The 16,714-nt window shown below is 37.5% G+C and overlaps 1 protein-coding gene across 3 annotated transcripts in view; it reads left to right on the forward strand.

Moving 5' to 3' along the window:
• The window catches only part of LOC307003546 (uncharacterized protein), a 60,176-nt gene that overhangs the window by 20,513 nt on the left and 22,949 nt on the right, over window positions 1-16,714 (forward strand). For all 3 annotated transcript variants that reach the window (XM_079622137.1, XM_079622136.1, XM_079622138.1), the window contains 2 exons: window positions 7,325-7,498; window positions 8,287-8,448. In XM_079622137.1, coding sequence (XP_079478263.1) covers window positions 7,325-7,498; window positions 8,287-8,448 — 336 coding nt within the window. The remainder of the gene's footprint in view (window positions 1-7,324; window positions 7,499-8,286; window positions 8,449-16,714) is intronic.

Consider the following 16,714-nt stretch of genomic DNA (forward strand, 5'->3'; position numbering starts at 1 on the left):
GCATATCTGCAATGTATTGAGGTCCTAGGCCATTAAATGGTTTATATACCAGTAATAATACTTTAAAATCAATCCTAAATGTGACTGGGAGCCAGTGTAAAGACCTGAGGACTGGTGTGATGTGTTCATATTTTCTGGTTCTGCTCAGGATCCTGGCGGCAGCGTTCTGTACGACCTGCAACTGTCTTATGGTATTTTTGGGAAGGCCAGTAAGGAGTCCATTACAATAATCCACCCTGCTGGTGATGAAAGCATGCACAAGTTTTTCTAAGTCTTGACTGGAAACAAAGCATCTAATTCTTGCAATATTTTTCAGATGATAGTATGCTGATTTAGTTATTGCTTTGACATGACTACTGAAGCTAAGGTCTGACTCTAGAGACACACCAAGATTCCTGACTTGATGTTTAGTTGTTTGATCTCTAGAGTGAAGGTATGCGTTCACTTTGAGAACTTCATCTTTGTTTCCAAACGCAATGACTTCAGTTTTGTCTTTGTTTAACTGAAGAAAGTTTTGGCACATCCAACTGTTGACTTCATCAATGCATTGGAACAGGGAGTCAATGGGGCTGTAATCGTTAGGCGATAGGGCTAAGTAGATCTGTGTGTCGTCTGCATAGCTGTGGTGAGAGATTTGGTTCTTTCTCATTATTTGGCTCATTGGAAGCATGTACAGGTTGAATAGGAGTGGCGCAAGAATTGAGCCTTGAGGAACTCCGCATGTCATGGATGTCCACTCAGACTTATGGTCTCCTATACTCGCATAATAACCTCTCGCTTCTAAGTATGACCTGAACCATTTTAGGACTATCCCAGAAAGCCCCACCCAGTTTTCCAGCCTGTCAAGAAGTATGTTGTGATCGACAGTGTCAAATGCAGCACTGAGGTCGAGTAGTACCAGTAGGGGTGTGCATTGGCACTGCCCTCACAATTCGATTCGATTACGATTCACCAGGTAACGATTCGATTCAATTCGATTCTACGATGCATTGCGATGCATCAAAATTCTACTGCACACAACAAGGCAAATTTTTCATCAGTCATGAGGCAATACAAGCAGTCATATATTGAACAACAGATTTTATTGGCTGCTATGTGTGTATTATCACTACCATTATCACTGCTGTATCTTTGACATAACGTTAAATGTCATTAAACAAAATAAAATTAAATGGTACAGGGTATATTGTATATGGCATTTTCAAACCTGAAAAAGAAAACATAAATCACTGCTTTCTAGTGCTGTAATCTCCCAGTCGATTAGTCGATTGTTGGTCGATACGTTCTGGCTTGACCAAAATTCTGATTGGTCGATTTTTTGCCGCGTTCATTTCATCAGTTTTGCCGCGTTCATTTCATTCGTTTTGCGCGTTCATTTCATCAGTTTTGCCGCGTTCATTTCATTCATTTTGCGCGTTCATTTCATCAGGTGGAAAGCACTAATTGCTTATGGGGGTGTTTTCAGAGCACCCCTGTTTCACAGGTAACAGTCTGTCTTCAGAACACCCCCCTTGTTTTCACTTCTTTTGGATTATCCCAACCCACTGGAGAAGAGAGACAGTCAGATTGAAGAAAGTATAGGCTACTAAGGTTTGCTGAATATTATTTATTTAATTGAGAGCCCGTTTAATTCATAGTCAGTCCTCCTCTACCATGTCAACAAAGACATCGGCAGCATTTTTTTTTAGAAGACGGGAACATATTATTGGAGCCCAATGCGCGCACTCGCGCAGTGCCGCTGTTTGTATTAGTTTTGAGCCTATGCTTTATTTTTCAGTTATGCACTTTATTTCGTTTTTGCTCTTGATCTGGTTTGTTTAATAAATATCATTTTTTTTTATTAAAATAGACGTGCCTTTTGTGTTTAAGAGTAAAGATTTAAGTTAATAATAGTCTATTCGTGTCTCAGCCGCGAAGCTGCGCTCCTGTGTTCAGCCTCGTCTTGTTAAGTTTCCCATTAACTTCGTAGAATCGAAATGTGCCCAGATGTCCGCTTTTCCAAGCTTTGGGTGCGTTTTTAATTACCCGTCTATCGCGGTCATCTCCCTCCGCCTCAGCCGTCTTGATTGTTGTTGTTGTTATGCCCACGGAAGTAATAAACTTCACAACTTTATTGTCCAACTCAAGGCCAGAAAATAAACAGTGACATAATCGATTATGGCACTTTGCCGCATCGATGCTGAATCGTGCATATCCCGCATTGCGATGCATCGCCGAATCGATTATTGTTGACACCACTAAGTACCAGTACTGATAATTTGCCTGTATCAGAATTTAAGCGAATATCGTTAATTATCTTTATGAGCGCTGTCTCTGTGCTGTGATGCGATCGGAAACCAGATTGAAAATTGTCAAAGTATTTATTCGAGCTTAAGAATTTGTTCAGCTGATTGAAAACAACTTTTTCAATGATCTTGCCAATGAAAGGAAGATTTGAGATCGTTCTAGTTGCTTAATATAGTCTTATCCAGATTGCTTTTTTTCAGGAGGGGTTTGACAACTGCAGTTTTCAGGGAGTTTGGAAAACTTCCAGAGAGAAGTGAGGCATTTACCACTTCTAGGAGATCTGCTTCTAAGCTGTTTAACACACTTTTGAAGAAAGATGTGGGAAGAGCGTCAAGGGTGCAGGTTGATGTTTTAAGTTGCTGTACGGTTTCTTCTAAAATGTTGCCATCAATTTCTTTGAAATCAGACATAGTAACTACTTTCTCAGGTTGTGGTCTGATCTGTGTGACCCCAGTGCAACTCAAGCATGTGCTGATCACCTTTCTGATATTATTGATTTTCTCAGAGAAGAAAGAAGCGAACTCACTGCACTTGCTGTCTGAGAGCATTTCACTGGGAATCTGGCTCGGGGGGGTTTGTCAGTCTCTACAGTAGCAAAAAGAGTGCGTGTGTTTAAGTTGCTGTTTATAATATTTGAGAAGAAAGTCTGTCTAGCTTTGCCTAGTTCCATATTGAAAGCATGGATGATGTCTTTGTAGATGTTATAATGGACTACAAGTTTTGTCTTCCTTCACATGCGCTCTGCTTTTCTGCATTGTCTTTTCATATTTTGCACTGCTGTTGAGTTTCTCCAAGGTGCCTTTTGTCTACCACTCTTCCTGACTTTCACAGGAGCAATATCATCAATTACACTTAACTTTTAACACTTTTAACATAGATAAGCTTTCCTTTTTCAAAATAGATAAGCTTTCCTAGGCTAGAGGTGAAGGAAAGAGGGTGAGAGGAGGATGAGGACAAGGAAATACAGTTGTCTTAGATAAATAAAGAGTGGGATGGAAAGTGGGACAGTTGTCTTAGATAAAATCACAACATTATTACGGCTTTTGTGAGGGTCTTTGGACATTTTGAATTTCGAGCTGAGGGGTGGACCAGAGCAGCTAGGTATGTTATGATCTGGGATGACGTGAGTTTGTGATGAAGATGAGGTGAACTAATTTCTTATCTTACGTTTTGCATGCGTTTTGTTTTTTGTTTAGATGTTTGAAAAATAAGACTTAGCAAACGTGTGTACACAATTCGAAAAAACTGTAATATGTTACTAATAATGTGATTTATACAGTGCATATTCTACTTTTATAATTATAACAAGTAGATTACTTCACATGTATGTTTTTTTTCCATCAGATAAATAAATTTTCCTTCACCTGTAATTACTTACTCTTGTCATTTCCTTTTATACAAGTTAACATAAACCTTCTCAAAAACATGAGACAATGCATACCCCGCTAACAGGGAATGTTCTAATAACTTTGGCTAACATTCTGGCAAGGTTCTCTCAAACGGTTGTGCTAACTCAAAAGGTAGTTTGGAGGTTTTATAAATGCCCTCATAATGTTGGGAGAAAACGTTCGTAGAACAACATTCTTAGAACATCCTATACACATTTAGGGCCCTATCATACACCCGGCGCAATGCAAGTGTTTTTTGCAAGTTTCAGCCTGACGCAGTTATCATTTTCACGTCCTGCGCCATGTTGTTTAATTTGTTAAAGATAATTTATTTATTTGATTGGTTGTTGTTGTTTTTTATTGCTATTGATCAAGTTAACTTTTGACTGTTATTTGAAGGGTGTTGTTTAAACGCTTTTATGTTGGAAGACTCTAAGAAAAAGTCAGACTCTGTAACATTTTTTGTTTTGTTGAATGTAACAGGTGGGTTAGTTATGCTGTCCTGAGTTTATTTTGACAGGCCTACTCTTGTCTGGCACCCTAACGATTTGATTTAAAACAAGTTATTTAATTATTGATTTAAATCGTTTTTTGGGGGGACCGAGTTCCCTTGAAGTATATCGGGACATTTACATTCATGTTCTTTGCAGACCAGTCTCAAAAACATGACAATGCATACTGTGCCCTAAAAACACCCATCTGTATTAATAATATTGTTTTTGTAATGATATGTTTCTCATTTCTCCCCTGTTTAGGGTGGCACACTGTAAGCAATCACCAATACTTAAAAACTCTAATGTACCAAATCCAAATCTTTTCCAATGGGAAAAGCCTGTAAAAATCCTGGCAGAAAGCGATGCATAAGGATGTAGTGTAACAATGCCCATTTCCAGGAATGCACTAATATTTTGTTGGAAGTACCAGTTTGCAACAATTATTAACACTATTTTTAAAGGGCACCTATTATGACATTTAAAATTTTCCTAATGTTGTTTTGGGAGTCCCCAACAACAGTTTTACATGCATGCAATGACAAAAAACACTTTTGTTGTCGTATAATATGCATTTATTTTTACCTGATTTGCTCACCGACTCCCAAATGATTCGTTCAATGACTCATTTTTCCAAACCCCTCCTTTGCGCGACGCTAATCTGCGTTGATTGGTCAGATGACCCAGTCAGTGTTGTGATTGGTATACTCTGTGCAGAGATTGTCGGAAACGACCCATAACGAGCATAGCCCAGAGTTCATATTGTAAAAGCACAATCAGTCTTTGTTTGCGTTAGCCCGATAAATAAACATAACGTTTAAAAAAAAAAAAAAAAAAAAATGCAGTTACGTTACTACGAGCCGGTATTACTCTATTCTTTAAGACAACTCCGAAAACAACGACAAACACTTCACATATCTCAATACAATTGTCATTGAAGACCTAGAAGCTAAACGGTGCTTACACAACAAACAAAATAATTATTAAGCATGCTACATAAAACATAAAAGCAACAATTATTAATAACACTTACAGGTTGTGATACGGAGGAGGAAGCTGATGCAAATACACTTGGAACTGAACCTTCCTTCAATATCAGCCGGCTCGCGAATCCCAGTTTGATTGCATTTAAGTTGGTAAAGCAATCGTCTTCAAAATGGCGCGAACAAAGCACAAGGCTCGGACTATACTTCTGTGGTATAGTTGTATATATGAATTGTAGCCACTTAGTCTTCAAATGCTCCTCCTTGGGCAGATGAAAAAAAGTTGGCTTTTGAGTCCCACTTCAGAACACAGCGTCTCGTCGCCATGATGTTTTCCCTGGCCTTGGAGCGCAATAAATGGGCGTATCGTATTCAAATAGCTTGACAAGTTGACGTCATCTAGTCAGAGAAAAAGCTTCGGTCTTCTAACGATTCATAAAAATGACTCCGAGTCGACTCTTACTTTTGAAAGACAATAACTTTATATACGGTGCACTTTCATATTTCAAACTTTGCAGGATGTTTTTGTTCACTTAGATCTATGTTACACACTACATGAAAGGTCAATTTCAAAATTCCATAATAGGTGCCCTTTAACACTAAGTTGTCAACACTTCAGGAAAAAATAGGTAGAAACAGTTATACCTCCTTAAAGCAACAACTGCACATTCACTTTTTTATAGTGCATGTTTATGTAAAAAAATTGCATGTTTTCTAATGTAAAAATAAATAACTTGCTCATCATAAATTATATCCTCGGATGTATCAAGTCCCTCAAAATAAAACCGAAACCACAGGTTTGCCTTTTTTCTGAGGTAAATTCTTTTCTCAATTTCTCAATTCTTAAAATTATTTCTCAACGCATCCCAAATTTTCTAATGTGGACATGTGAATCTACTGTTGCTGAAACCCTGTTACTACCAACTGACGTATTTGCACGGGTTCACCGCTTATGTATTTATATAGCCGCGTTTCCACCGAAATTACCCGGAACAATTTGTCCCAGGAACTTTTTTCCCAGGAACTTTTTTTGCCCTAGACCGGTTGCTTTCTGCTTTTACACCGCGGTCTAAAGTACCGGGAAGATTATAAACTGCGCGCAACTGCTCCTCCCAGTCTGCGGTGGACAGTAATCAGTTTTGAGGGCCACATTTATAATAAGTATGGAGGAGATTCAAACTGTGCTGTAGTTGTGTTTGTGATGTATTGCGGACATTGAATGTGAGATGGCTGGGACGAACGCGCAGAAAATTTCCTGTTACACAAATACGCGTAATAAAGCCTGAACCTCGTCGTCGGTCCAGCTGTGTTTTTTTAAATAAATTCCATATTTTCAGACAGACAACTCTTAATGCATGAAGCCACGAACCGCAATAGATTTAAAAAAAAATGCCAGTTAAAATAGAATTCTGCGTGGAGTCCTCCAGTCAAAATGCGGCATGAACACAACCAATCAGCATCTTCAGCGCACAAGTCCCACCCCCGAAAGTTCCTGAACTTTGAAAAAGTACCACCTCGCCAGCAGAGACTTTCGGAGGGGGAAATATTTACCCGGAACTTCATTTAGACCCTGGTTTCTGCGGTGTAAACGCACCGAGTACCACCCCAAAGTTCCTAGTTCCTGGGGAAAGTTCCCGCGGTGGAAACGCGGCTCATGTATGTGAAAGAGAACCAAGAAAAAAAAAAAGTAGTGGTGACTGAAAGTATCAGGGATTGAAATTGTGTTTCAACGATTATTTCTTAATTTGATCATTTTTTATTTCTTTGATTGTTTTTTTATTTTTATTGGTACTGATCAAGTTAACTTTTGACTGTGTCATTTGAGGGGTGTTTAAACCCTTTTATGTTGAAAGAAACAAAAAGTCAGACTTTGTGAACATTTCTGGTTTTGTTGTATGTAACAGGTGGTTTACTTGTGCTATCCTGGGTTTATTTTGACAGGCCTACTCCTGTCTGGTACCCGAACGATTTGATTTAAAACAAGTTATTTAATTATTTATTTAAATTGTTTTTTTGGGGGGACTGATTTCCCTTGAAGTATATTGGTACATTTACATTCATATTCTTTGCAGACCCTTTCTCAAAAACAAGAAACAATGCATACAGTGCCCTAAAACACTAGTCCGTAATAATATTGTTTTTGTAATGATTTGTTTCTCATTTCTCCCCTGTTTAGGTTGGCACACTGTAAGCTCACCGATCAGTGCTGTGAAATGATGTCTTCAGTTCTACAATCATCAAACTCCTCCTTGAGAGAGCTGGACCTGAGTAATACTGGCCTGCAGGATTCAGGAGTGAAGCTGCTGTGTGCTGGACTGAAGAGTGTCAACTGTCAACTCAACATACTGAGGTACTTGAGGGTCTGGGAAAAATAACCACATAAGGACATATCGTGGCAAACTTATTCTGAAATTATTCTTTTTCAAGGATTATTTCTCACCGCATTAAAATAAATTAATCTGATCATTCTGATGAAACTTGATGCATTTGAGTTGATGTGGGTGTTCACTATGTTTGCATAAATTGCCTCAGATCATTACCATATGAATAGCGTGCGCTGTCTGTAGGCATGTTCACATTAGCAGGAAGCTGACACGAGAGACGGGTACATCTCTCTCTCTTGTACAGATTATATAAACAGAATATTTGTTTAGTTTTGAATAGGATAATGTATCCTATGTATCTATAGATATATTGCTCATGTTTATGTGACAAATATTCACTGAGTTTTGTTTCATTTTTGTGACGCACTGCAGAAAAAAAGTTCACAGAGATGGCAGAAAACATCCTGTTTGTTTTGTTTGATTTTGATTGCAAATGGAGACAAATGAAAGTAAACTTTTTACAGTTTCGAATGATGTATTGCTGTATAACCGTATTACCATAAATTAGTTTAAGTCGTTTGCTGCTATGTGGAAAAATCCACCAAAAGGCGCCGGTATGTCTGTCGACCTCAGAGGGTTAATTATTTTAGATTTTATTGGTTAAAAAAGCTTTTTTTTTATTTTGAAATTATAACTTATAATTATATCCTTAAGATCATTTGTAGCTGATAATTTGCACATTTTACGACACTGTGATTTTATTGAAATCAATCAGAGGCCACCAGTAGATGAAGCACACTTTCTGTTGTTGTAGATTATCTGGCTGTTTGGTGACAGAGGAAGGTTGTGCTGCTCTGGCATCAACTCTGAGTTCAAACCCTTCACACCTGAGAGAGCTGGATCTGAGCTACAATCACCCAGGAGAATCAGGACTGAAGCTGCTCTCTGATACTCTCCACCATCTGGACAAACTCAAGTATGTTAAGTAATATAACAATAATCCTGTCTAGTGTGATTGGTTTTGTTTTTTTAAAGGGTTAGTTTAACAAAAAATGAAAATTCTGTCACTTACTCACCCTCATATCGTTTCAAACCCTTTACGACTTTCATTCATTTTCAGAACAGAAATTACAAATTTATTTATAAAATCTGAGCTATTTCTGTCCCTCCATTGTCAGTGCTACCACTTCAACGCTTTAAAAAGTTAATTAAGAGATTGTGAAACTAATGTATTTGAATTTAGTTTAAACCAAATTTTCTGAAGAGACATGATCGCTTTATATGATTAACAGATATATCTGTTTATCTGAACAGTGAGGTTCATTCTTGTGTGTTACGCAGCACATTGAACTTCAGCAAGAACCAATGAGGTTCATTCTTGTGTGTTACGCAGCACTTTTGAACTTCTGCAAGAACAACTGAGGTTCAAGAATATGTGAAATAAGCAATAGATCTAAGGTTATAGCAGGGCTCAACATAAAAAAAAATCCCCACTGGCCCCCGGGGCCAGTAGATCAGAGTTTTGCTGGCCCCTTCTATATTTTTACTGGCCCTGAAAGAAATATAAGGACAAGCATGGGAAACCATTTCTGGCATGGAACAAACTCTCACAAATAATTAATCAAGCAAATAAGATTATTGGACACAAACAACAGCCACTTCAGGGCTTGTTTGATAATTTTATGGAAAAAACGGCAATTGTGATATTTAAAGATAATACACACCCTCTTCACTCTACTTTTGAATTGCTCCCATCTGGGCGTAGACTAAAAATTCCCTTGGCTAGAAAAAAACGTCTATAAAAAATCTTTTCTCCCAATGGCAGTGATTATCTTAAATCGTATAGTGTTTTAAGCTAAACAATAGCCTAGAACGGCTGGCAATATTATTATTATTATCTCTTTTTCTTTACTTTCAGTGTTTAATTCTGTATTTGTGCTGTTGATGTGTGATGTGTTTTTAAGTAGTAAGCTAATGTGAATGTATGTCGCAGTGTCAAAGATAAATTTCCGCTCTGTGAAAACAGACTGGACAATAAAGTTTAACTAACTAGCATATCAGAATGGGTGCTGAACATAATAAAACGAGGTTACTCGCTGCAGTTCGCTCGCAGACTGCCGCTCAGGGGCGGACTGAGACCAAAAAGTGGCCCTGGACTTTCTGACCCACAGCAGCCCACCACATCCCACATCATAACACATTGGCTCATTAATGTGCAGAATAATTTTTAACACTACTTATTGCATAAAAATATTACACAATACAAAAATAAATGCTATTTAAACATTTATTTTAAATAACACAACATATATTAGATAATATTTGTAAAACAAAGGGAAACAAACAGAAGAACATTAAGACACACAACAATATTAATATAAAACTATCAAGACATTAACATTTTCCATTAACATGAATCCTCATGGCATAGGCTACTATTAGGCTATCGTGTGATATTAAACTTGCTTCTTTTCTTCCAGCTTTTCATCCATAGACACGTTCACGAAGTGCATGGACACGGCGCGCGCGCGCTCGCTCCCCAACAACGGAGTATGCGAATACTGAACTACCTCGACGATTGGCTGATTTTAGCTCAATCGGAGGCAGAGCTTATAATTCACAGCCGGAATATTAAATAACCTGAATTAACACTGACACTCTTCGCGCGAATCGCGCCACTGTGTGTGACGAATTGCTGTTTGTTTTGCTGATGGCAGTCACTGGCCCGCACGGGCCAGTGACTGGCCAATCAACTAGCCCGACATACTCTTTTACTGGCCCCGGGCCATCGGGCCATTGCTTATGTCGAGCCCTGGTTATAGAATTAAAATATTGTTTTAATGAAGTTGCGCACCTTTTACATAAAGACACTGTAGACATCTAAGTTTAGAACGAAGATGGAGAATAAATTGAAAGTGAGTGTGGAGAAACTGGGATAGAAAATAGCATAGTTCCTGTTTATACAGCACTTTATAAAAAATTTGGTTTGAAACAAACAAATATCCTAACTTTTATCTATAGGCCGTCTGTAATTGAGACATTTATTCAAGAAATTCATTACAAACAAAGACGTATAATACAGATAAATTTCATGTCGGAGTGGGATTTCAGCGAAGGTAGTTTTAACGGAGTGAGTACATGAGTGGATCGTTCACTTGGGCCGTGAGTGATTGAGCGAGCGTACTGGCAGAGTGTAATATTGAGCGGAGCGACAAGGTTAACATCCTAAAAACGAAAGTAAAGACGGCAGTCCCTCACGGTCGACTGCCGCCACCCATAATAAAACAAAACATCAAATAAAATCCAGGCCTGGCCTCTCTCGATCTCCACTGTCGTTGTTCCTTTTATGCTTCCGTTCCTCCGTGAGAGATACGAGACCGGTGCGTCGTGCAGGTGTCGCTCATTAGTAATCACGCCACCGGCCTCGCACCATTCTCTCACGGCCGTCGGCCTCGTGCCTGCTCGCCACACTGAGGTTTTTGTAGGCAATTGAATCACTGTTTTACAGCTGATCAGATTAATCGACCAGTGATCATTTTAATGGGCCATAACTGGGTATGAATTGCTCTGGATATTAATAACCTAAGTATAGTAAACTACCAATGATTAACCAATTATCCAATCAATGCATTCACACCGGTAGCAGGAACGCCGCGCCAGCAGCAGTGAATCGGGTCCAGTGAAGCGCAGAGGCTATTTTTGCTGCGCTGCTCACGCTCAATTAAAGTGAAAGCACACTTTTGATGGACAAAATACGTATTGTAACGTCTGAAGAACGACAGACAAGGGAGGCTCCATTCCTGAACTTTTAATCGGAACACAACTTTCTCTCTACCCGGCCTTATCCGAAGTCACCGCATTAACCCTATAACTGCCAGTGCAAAATAAAACGCCAATTTCACAACAATTATAAAGAGTCTGTGCGCTACAATATGATTTCCCACAAAAAGTGCTCAAAATGCACAAAATAAGCTTGTCTAGTGTGTTTTAACAAGAACTGGAGTATGTCAGAAAAGAAAATGAAGAATTAAAAATATTTATAGAAGATTTACTCATTTAAACTTGTTTTTAATTTGTCAGTTTGGGTGAAAGTATGGTGTATTATAAAAAACTAAAGTAAATCAACCAAAAAATATGATAGCATAATCTTTCTTTTAGTTATGTAATACACAGACAGGTAGCCTATATAGGCTTTAGCACTACCCAAATCAAACCCGAGTGTGCATTCTTTTTTAATCCACAGAGTTTACTGTCTTGTAAACAGATCGAAGTATGACTGAAACGGCATGATCTGAGCAGTTTTCTTGGTTGTGTTTGTTGTTCACCATTTACATGCGAATGTTACACCTCTTAGTGTTAATAAACTTTCAAGACTATCAAGTTTATAAAAACAAATACTGTATAGTAAAAATGCTCACTTGTATATAGCGTTGGAGCCGCTGCTGTGACGCTGTATAAACGCTTCCAGTGTGAATACTTGCGTGCGTCTGCAGCTTTAGTAATTATGTAGTTGTGAAACGGTCGAAATTAGCATGCTCGTAACAGAACGCCGTTGTATCAGCAGCTGCTGCTTAAAGTCCCTATTATCAGTCATGTGCACGCGCATGGCGCACTGATGATGAAATGCGTAAATTAGGATTTTTTTTAATGGTTTTCTTTTGGTAGTTAAAAGATTTAAAAAAATTCCAACAAGAGGTTTCTTGTCACTGTCAGTCTTTTTACATCAGTGCAAAACTAGGTTATGTAGATTAAGACAACCATTCATCGGCATTCACAGACTAGTTCTATTATAGTCATTAAGGCCTTTAGAAAAATGTTTTTTTGAGGAGGTGGAGTAGTGCACGATAGGCTCCTGTGGCGCGGCTTAAACTTTTGTCCTTAATGAAATTTTTTTCCTTGCATTACTTTTCCTTTTATACTTTAAGTAATTTTGAAACCAGTACTTTTACTTGAGTGAAAACTTGAGTTGATACTTCAACTTCTACAGAAGTATTTTTAAACCCTAGTATCTATACTTTTGACACCTCTCGTGGTAGCAAAAAAAAAAAAAAGATTGCGACCAAATTATGTGCTGGTGCGACCAACTGAGAAAGTTGGTAGCACCAGTGCAACCAGTGGAAAAGTTAGTCTGGAGAAGTCCTGAAAGAAGGTGTAGAAATAATGCGTTTTAAGAGAGTGAACGAATGAAATCCCAAATTTCTATCAATATATGGAATTTCTTAGACCTGACCTGAATAAAGTATCAATTAATTTCCTAAAATCAGTCATTTGGTTCCTGATTTTACCGCTCTTGCAGTGTATAGTTGAATTCTAATATAAACCAAGATAAGATTAATATCAACATTTGGGAAATTAATTAACATTCAGACATAACAACATGCCAAACATCACATACTTCCTATAAACAATTCAATATATAAAATATCATAAACAATAAGTGATTAAAACATGATAGTCAAAAGTGTGGGTTACAGGTTTGATATTGAATTATGTATGTTTACATTTGTTAACATTAATTAATGCATTAATTAACATGAACTAACAATGAGCAATATATTTTTACAGCATTTATTAATCTTTTTTGATGTTAGTTAAAAAAATATTCATGTTAGTTCGTAAATGTTGAGATTAACATTAAGATCATTACACGGCTCTGTGGAATACTTGATTCTGATTGGTCAATCGCACCATCCAGGTGTCAGGGTTCTGTCACTTCTGTCTAGTTTATTTCTTGGTTTTGTGACAGACACAGACAAAACAAAAGTGTGTCTGTGTCTGAGCGTGGGGATTCGAGCGTGCTCGAGCCGTGAACACTTGTCTGTGTGCCTTGTTTCACGTTCGTGGCTTGGATCCCGGCACTTCAGTCTAGTTTGGCTTGGGTTCTGTGTCGGGATTCGGACACTCATGCTCCGCGTGTTTGTAGGGATGCGCAGTATACCGGTACTGCATTTGTATTTCAAACGGTACAATATCATAATTTTGTTCAATTCGGTATTTGATGCGCTGCTGTTTCGAAGTTCACCGCTAGGCGGCAGTGCGCTACCTAAACTAACGCGGGTCACGCGAAACCGGCAAACGGTGACAACGGAGGAACACGTTGGATCAAACGAAGCTCATTCGAATTTCTACACGCCCGAAATTAATAAATCGAGAGAGCAGTATGAGTAAAATAAGGCATTACTTTGCCTACAAAAGTAATGAGAAAAGTAACGCTTTAAATAATGTGTTGCAATGGGAAGCAACACATCAAATCTGAGCACTTGTCAGTTGCTCATCCTGACTTGTTCAGAGATCGACAGGTGAGTCCATTATTCAACTGATTTAATTTAGACTTTTATTGAACACTGAACAGCGCACATACATAAGAGCTTATCAATTGAATATGACACAGTAAACACAAAAGCCCAAATCTGCTTGCATGACACGCTAGAACCAATGAAGTTTAGGTCTCATCATTTTTGCACTTTCAAACCAACATATATTAATTTAATTTGAATGAATAAATAATAAAAATTTGAATAATATTAACCCTCTGGGTTCTGAGGGTTTTTTGGGGCCCTTGAGATGTTTTGACATGCCCTGACATTTGTGCTTATTTCAGCTACTTACAACATACCTTTGGCCAACTCATAATTCTGCTGTATTCAGCACAAACTCTGCTACAATAATATGTGAGCAAAATGGAAGTTACATGTTTGCATTTTATAGGAAAAATATATTATGCGTGGTAAGTAAGTTTTGGGGAAAAAATTGTCACTGCAATAAGCCCATATTACTCATACTGAATAGTTTGGCACAAGACTTTTGAGTTACCATTCTTGTAGGCTAGAATGTTTACTACAAAATGATGTGAAAATCATTCTGATCACTCTTTCACAAAACAACAATATAACGATTTAAACTTTGCAAGTCAGTTTTTGTGCCAGCTCTGCTGTATGCGTAGGGGTGTTGATGGCCATGAATATGAATGAGGGGAGACAATAGACACTCCCCCATCCATGGCTAATGCCCCCATCACGGTGCTGTGAGTCAGAGAGGAGAATCTGAGAATGAGAGGAGATTCAAAGGTTTTGTTTTTCAATCTGTTTTTATTGTAATTCCTCTATGTGGAGGAACTAAATGTTGTGCCTCACAATACCACAGTGTTACCGTACATATATATATATATATATATATATTTTTTTTTTTTTTTATTGTTTATTTAAAAGGGACAATGCACATCAATCAACATTTTTTGTTTACACTCAAAATGTAAATGCGCCAGAGTTAGCCAGAGAGCTAATTTTCATCTGTAGTCCCTTGGCAGATCAACACAGCATCATAGTACAAAAAGAATACATAAAAAAAACAGAAAACAAATGAAGAAAATAAATAGATAATAATAAGTACAATACAAAGAGGGGCAGTACCTAAGGTAAACCTAACTATTGATGATTGCAGTTTTGAGTGTATATATATATATATATATATATATATATATATATATATATATATATATATATATTTTTTTTTTTTTATTGTTTATTTAAAAGGGACAATGCACATCAATCAACATTTTTTGTTTACACTCAAAATATAAATGCGCCAGAGTTAGCCAGAGAGCTAATTTTCATCTGTAGTCCCTTGGTAGATCAACACAACATCATAGTACAAAAAGAATACATAAAAAAACAGAAAACAAATGAAGAAAATAAATAGATAATAATAAGTACAATACAAAGAGGGGCAGTACCCAAGGTAAACCTAACTATTGATGATTGCAGTTTTGAGTGTTTTTAATCCATTTCTTAAGTGTACATTTAAATGATAAATAGCTGGTGCTCTCTCTGAGTTTAGTAGGGAGACAGTTCCAATAATTTGAAGCCCGTACTGAGAAGACTGTTTGGCCAAACTTACTATGTCTATACGGTACAACACAGTCTCCCCTGGTAGCTGCCCTAGTTGCCCTGCCACTGCTATTCTTCTGTTGTATAAATTCACCCAGTGGTGGAGGTGCAAGCCCATGTAAAATTTTGAAAATAAGACGGGCATCTAGATAATGTAAGAAACTGTCAAAATTAAATAAATTATAATTAGTAATAATATTGCAGTGGTGATAGCTGATAGGTTTTTTATCTAAATTTTTTAAAGTTTGCTTATAAAGAGTTTCTATTTGTTTAAGAGTTGTCACATTTGCTTGGGACCAGCTTGTAAAACAATATGATATGTGGGAAAAAATCATGGCATGCATAAAAAGTTTGGCTGCCTCTGTGGTTAAATATGACCTTATTTGTCTAAAGTTAGCCAGATTATATTTGAGGGTATTAGCCACCTTTTTAACATGCTTTTTAAAAGTTAAATTAGAATCTAAAATGATATCAAGGTATTTAAAATCGGACACAACCATGAGTTTTTCTCCTTCAATAAAAACATCAGCCTGTTGTACAATTGAGGACCTCTTGGAAAAGAACATACAGACTGTTTTGTTAATGTTAAGATGCAGATCTGACATTTTTAGCCATGCAGAAACATGCACCAGTGCTTCAGTTAATTTAGTTGCAGCCTGTTGTTTGTTCTTGGCATGCAAATAAAGAACTGTATCATCAGCATACATTTGTATATTAACAGATTGACAGACTGAATGCAAGTCATTAATGTACATGCTAAACAGGATAGGGCCCAATACTGACCCCTGGGGTACACCAATATTACAGTCGAGGTATGAAGAATGAGAATTACCAATACGTACGCTCTGTTTCCTATTAGTTAAATATGACTCCATCCATTTCATGGCCTCTTCTGAGAAATTAAAAAAAGATAATTTTGATAATAGTGTCTGGTGATTCACAGTGTCAAAAGCCTTTTTAATGAGAAACACTGCACCTACTATACCACCCCCATCTAATTTTGACTTGATATTTTCAAGGAGGAAACAATTTGCTGTCTCTGTAGAGTGATTTGTGCGAAATCCAAATTGCATTGGGTGCAAAGGGGTGTGGCCCAAGTTTAGATGGTTTTTCAGCTGTTCTGCTACCCATTTTTCTGTCACCTTGGATATCACTGATACACTGTAAAAAATTGCGCTGTAAAATAACAGTAATCTACTGGCAGCTGTGGTTGCCAGCAAAGTACTGTTAATTTACAGGCCTCTACCGTTATTATACAGCTCTCCTTTTTTACAGCATGTTACTGTAAAAATACAATGGAAGGTAACTCATATCATTTGGGAAACCGATTGCTTCAAACAGTTCAAGTTTAAAAAC

This window comes from Phoxinus phoxinus, assembly GCF_949152265.1.
Source record: "Phoxinus phoxinus genome assembly, chromosome: 1".
Classification (NCBI taxonomy): domain Eukaryota; kingdom Metazoa; phylum Chordata; class Actinopteri; order Cypriniformes; family Leuciscidae; genus Phoxinus; species Phoxinus phoxinus.